The sequence below is a fragment of the Sinocyclocheilus grahami genome, unplaced genomic scaffold, assembly GCF_001515645.1.
Source record: "Sinocyclocheilus grahami isolate Dianchi unplaced genomic scaffold, SAMN03320097.WGS_v1.1 scaffold157.1, whole genome shotgun sequence".
In the NCBI taxonomy this organism is placed as follows: Eukaryota; Metazoa; Chordata; class Actinopteri; order Cypriniformes; family Cyprinidae; genus Sinocyclocheilus; species Sinocyclocheilus grahami.
The window spans coordinates 1,040,261-1,045,141 of NW_015505336.1; the positions used below are offsets into that span (position 1 = coordinate 1,040,261).

The following is a 4,881-nucleotide window of genomic DNA, read 5'->3' on the forward strand; positions in this document are numbered from 1 at the left end:
CTTTTTTGCCCCACTGTAAATATATATGTATGTAATAAACAAACTAAGGTTAAAAGTTTTGAATTTTTATATTTTTACAGTGTTACATTTTTACTGAAAATATTATATAAAATCTAATATTTGAATTTCTTTATTTATTTATAACGGCAAAGTACCACATTTTTTATTTAAGCAAGCCAAATTGATAAAAATATTGGATGTTGAATCAGTCTAATATATCGGTCTGTCACTAGTCTAGTTGAGGACACTTTTGCAGGTTAAAATGCATTGCATCCAAGGTTGGCTGTTTTTATTGTATGTATTGCAAAGTTCCATTTTAACACTAAACCATGTGTTTCCTTTGTAATACGTCAGATTTCATCTGGTATTCTGTGTATTACGTTTGAGAACAGCTGCATAACTTTGGTCCTCATGTCCTCTGTTGGTATTCTCAGATATTTTCTGAAGTGAAAACCATGTCCAACTACCTACTGGTCTTCCTCGGGGCCAGAGGAGGTCATTTCATTTTGGACCTTGTTTTTGACGAGCCATATGTTGTATTTGTTTTTTTTTGTGCCAGATGTTCTGTAATAATATTTTTGGCCCAGGCTTATCATTTGTAGACTTTTTTGACAGCACATCAGTATCTCCTTTTGATAATGTCTTCTCTGAATAACTTGAATTGATTTAAGCTGGTGTATATATTGTGAAATTGTTGTGAAACTTGCACCTTCTTATTTTCTCGGTCCATAGCTGTAACGTTAATTAACTACTGTACATGATTCCCTCTGGTCTCTCTGTCAGTAACTCCAGAGGCTAAAAAAAACATGTCTTCACTGTGAAACGTGTCAATATTGGATGTTCAGGGTATTTATACCTTGTGAGGATAACAGAATTAGGAAATTTCAATTAATAAAATAACGTAAACTTGCCATTAAACTTTGTACGCGAGTTCAGTGTGTTCACTGGATTATGATGGTTTGCAGAACTCCGATGGTAAGTTTGATTTTCTAGTCAAAAGTAAAAGTGCGAGAAAAGAGAAATCTGTCAGAATTTGTCCCTCTAAGCAAATTTAACAAGGTGGATAGGTGGGAATGTGTGATTTTTGCAGCATATTTTGAATTACTTTCTCTTTTTGCATAAAGGCCTAAGAAAGCATATAGTTGAAATAGGTTTTTAAAACATTTGATACCAGGGACCCCCATGTATGATGAGCCCCTTGCAAAAGACTCCCTTCTTAAATTAAAGGCAGCTATAAATTTAAGAAATATTTATACTTGAAAAATGGTACATAATGTGATATTATAAGGACAACCTCAATGAAAGAATTGCTATTTTATGTTGTCATTATACTAAAAACAAGAATTAAATGTGGAAAATATAAAATTAATTTATAAATTTTTCCCCTGAAAATTTCCAACCCCTTTGATTTAGAGAGGATAAAAAAGAATTCATCTTTTCATATTTGAATAGAAAATAAAGGTGATAAAATTGAAAACAAAAAACGATAATCATAATTTCATGGAAGAACCAGGGGCGTCACTAGACCTTTAGTTGTGCACCTCAGTAAAATATTGATAAATCCTTAAGTTTCAAGTAACTAGGATTACCATATATCGAGCTGAGAATAATTTACTCTGATAATATTTCATCAGTCAAGTCATTGCGTGTTTTCTCTCAGCTGTTTAGAAGATTTTTGCAATGCCAGATTTGTGAATGAATCACACATTTGATCTAATAATGGACCAACGGGTTTGCAAAATGCTTGATTCATTAGGACAGTTCACTCACGCACTAAATCGTTTCTCACAACGAAATAGTAACGGATATGGACGAAGTGGATATTTACCTACAGTCCACTGGAGGAAACAAAACTTGCAAATGTTTGCTAACGACAAAGCGGCACTTTAATGCATGTTCAGTTTTTTTTTTAACGACTCGAGTTATTTATTTACATTTATATCTAAAACCTTTATATTCAGAAGGACAAACTTTTAATACGACAATTATGTTTTGATTATGCACTGCTGTTTTACGTACGTCTTGTTTTTGTCTTGCTGTGGTAATTCATTCATGTACGCGCACATCGATCTCTTAATAAACACGGACTAGAACCTTCCCTGTTTGGGGAAAAATGGGTGAAGGAAAAAGTCCGGAAACGCCCATATTTACAGGCATAAATGAGGGCATCTTACACAATTTATAATGTTCACGTTTATATAAAAATAAATAAATAAAAACAAGATTAAAAACAAAGTGTTTCTGTCTTGTTTTTGATATAGCATAAAATGTTCATACACCTTTTTTAGGTTTTTATTTTTTTTAGATACAATCTTTAATGCCTTTTATGCACAGAATTATTCTGCTCATTATCTGTAGGCATTTTTGTTTGATAAATCTACAAAATATACACACAAAAACATGTAACACAAAATAAATCGATATGGGGTTAAAAGTAGACTGTATCAAGTGATCAATACAGCTTCATGTTCCTGACCAACTTTATACTTTAAAATTTTAAAAATAGACTAATAACTGACTCATGATAAATACATAATTAAAATAAGATTGTTATATTATAATATAACAAGACATTAGTCAATATATTAGTGACACCACAGAGGCATCTCTCTAAAAAAAAAAAACATCACAACAGAAAGAGCAGCAGAAATAGACACCCTGTCCTAATACTGCATTGTATGTGGACAATATGAACTCTGAATTTTAAAAAGTTAAATTCCAAATGTGTAACAGTCATTTTCACAACCAGTTGTTTTATACCACATTCCACACTCAACACAGTGGGAATGTTCCAACTTAAGAAATGCCAAGTTAATTTTTAAGCCAATAAACAGAAAACAAAACGGACTCAGACTTGAGCCTTGGAGGACACCCAAAATCTACCATTGTTAACAAATCTTTAAAAAAAAAAATCATTTTTCATAAGACTAAAACAGAACCATTATTGCTAATACAGTACACTGATATTACTATATCAAGCCCAATTTGTGATTATAATCTTCATGATATTTCACAATCTGTAGTTCCCAAAACCCTTGATTGTTGCATATGCATGTAAATATGAAACAGTGTAAAACTAAATTCAGATCAGTGAGTTTAAAATAAAGTTCTCTCTTGAAACAGAATATTATTTATGATATTTGAAATGTTCACCTGGCCAACCAGCGCAGGGTGCATAGTTTTATAGTTACGTGTAGTCTTGACTATACAATTTATTGATGTAAGGTTCCTGTAGGTCAGTAGATGTCCGGTACTTGAGAATAATCACGGTCCCAGTACCCATTGGAGAACAGCCAGTCCTGAGAGCCGTTGTGTGGATTTGGACCTTGATGAAACCACCTGTTTCAGGCAACAAAAAAAGGTTCAGTTCGGCAAACACGTAAAACATTGATTATAATGGGATCGTTTTAGTTTTGTCACGTTGAGTTGCTTGGGGTCAGTCAAACATGCGTAAAAAAGTTTCATTGACCCCCATTAGAATCGTCTTATTCTTTGTTGAATAGATTCGGTGGAGCATTTGGCTGTAACACTTAAACCAGGTGTACAGTTTCACCCTGCTCTCGCAGTAGAAGGCCAGAGAGCTCTGTTTACATCGTCCTATTCCACATTAAAAATAGATTGTCTAAAGGGACATAAAAAAACAACTCATTCCGTTAGTGTGAAGTTCCATTTGCATATGATAAAAAGACTATATATGACACTACATGTATACATTTGGTGTAATACTAGTATTAAAAGTTCTCTAGTTGTTTTCCATCATAAATTATTGCATTTAAATAGTCTTTAAAAGCTCATAATGGTGAACCCCTATATATAGTAGTTCTACCACAAACAACCCATCTTGTGCTATAATTACAGACTGTGGATAGATCCCAGTCGCTCAAGGCAAATAAATTACTGAAACAGTTGAATGCAAAAGACAGTGCAACAAAGCAAGCGTCAAACCTGGGGCCCGGGGCGACGTTTCTGCTCACCACAGCAAAGTCACAGGACAGATGATAATGCCAGAAGAAATGAAGGGGAAAATGAGGTTAAATGCAAAGGACAGTGCCACTGAACCAGAACTAGGAGTGCTGTTAAACATCAATGAGTAGATACTGTTAAGCTATGTATGAAAATGGTCAAATAAATGACCAAATTTAGTAAGCATAATAGAATTTGTTACGCAGTTAGTCACAAGCAAACCCTAATATCACAAAAAAGTGTTACATGCGCATCTTAGATACTACAGTTATTTTTACTTGTATTTTCCAACATGTTCATCAAAAATGAAAACAAGTACTGTTTGAAGGAGATCCCATATTCATTTATTATGATTTTTGAGTGTTAACAATAACTGTAGTAACTTTTTGAATAAGCAAACAGCGAAATGTGAAAATATGAAATATTTCTGCACCTCGTCTTCCACTCATCATCCGACTTAGAGCGGTTCTTACGTGCCGCCCTCTGTTTCTCCTCCAATCTCTTCTTCTCTTCACTGGCCAGGTCTAAGATGTTCAAAAAGGAAGTCATTCAACCTCTGAATATTTAAACGTTGCTCATTTGTGATAAGTTCTAAGAATATAAAGTATGACTTAGATGCATCATCAGCAATGGCACAAGCGGTGCATGGAAACACACATACCGATGTCTCCGTTCTCCATGGCTCGTATGTCCGGCCTCAGTCTGCTGTCTGTTTTCGGGATGACCGCTTCAATCTCTTTGTCCAGCTCATCGAGCTGCATTGCGAATGTAGTGAAGTTGTACATCTTTTTATATGCAAATAAAACCAAAATACAGAAAATGTCAACAGCATTTGTGGCATATTTTGATTACTACAAAAATAATTTCCACTTGTCCCTTGTTTACTAAAAAACAAAAACATGGTGATGCACTTGTAAT

General features: G+C 34.0%; 1 protein-coding gene across 3 annotated transcripts in view; it reads right to left on the minus strand.

The window, feature by feature from the left end:
- Positions 1 to 2,427: 2,427 nt before the first annotated feature.
- LOC107592705 (oxysterol-binding protein-related protein 1-like) overlaps positions 2,428 to 4,881 on the minus strand; it is a 15,095-nt gene continuing 12,641 nt past the window's right edge. For 2 of the 3 annotated variants that reach the window (XM_016282251.1, XM_016282253.1), the window contains 4 exons: positions 4,625 to 4,748; positions 4,397 to 4,487; positions 3,946 to 3,966; positions 2,428 to 3,339 (listed from right to left, as the gene is read on the minus strand). In XM_016282251.1, the coding sequence (XP_016137737.1) occupies positions 3,237 to 3,339; positions 3,946 to 3,966; positions 4,397 to 4,487; positions 4,625 to 4,748 (339 nt within the window). In that variant the 3' untranslated portion in view covers positions 2,428 to 3,236. The remainder of the gene's footprint in view (positions 3,340 to 3,945; positions 3,967 to 4,396; positions 4,488 to 4,624; positions 4,749 to 4,881) is intronic. The other variant, XM_016282252.1, reaches the window with a different exon arrangement.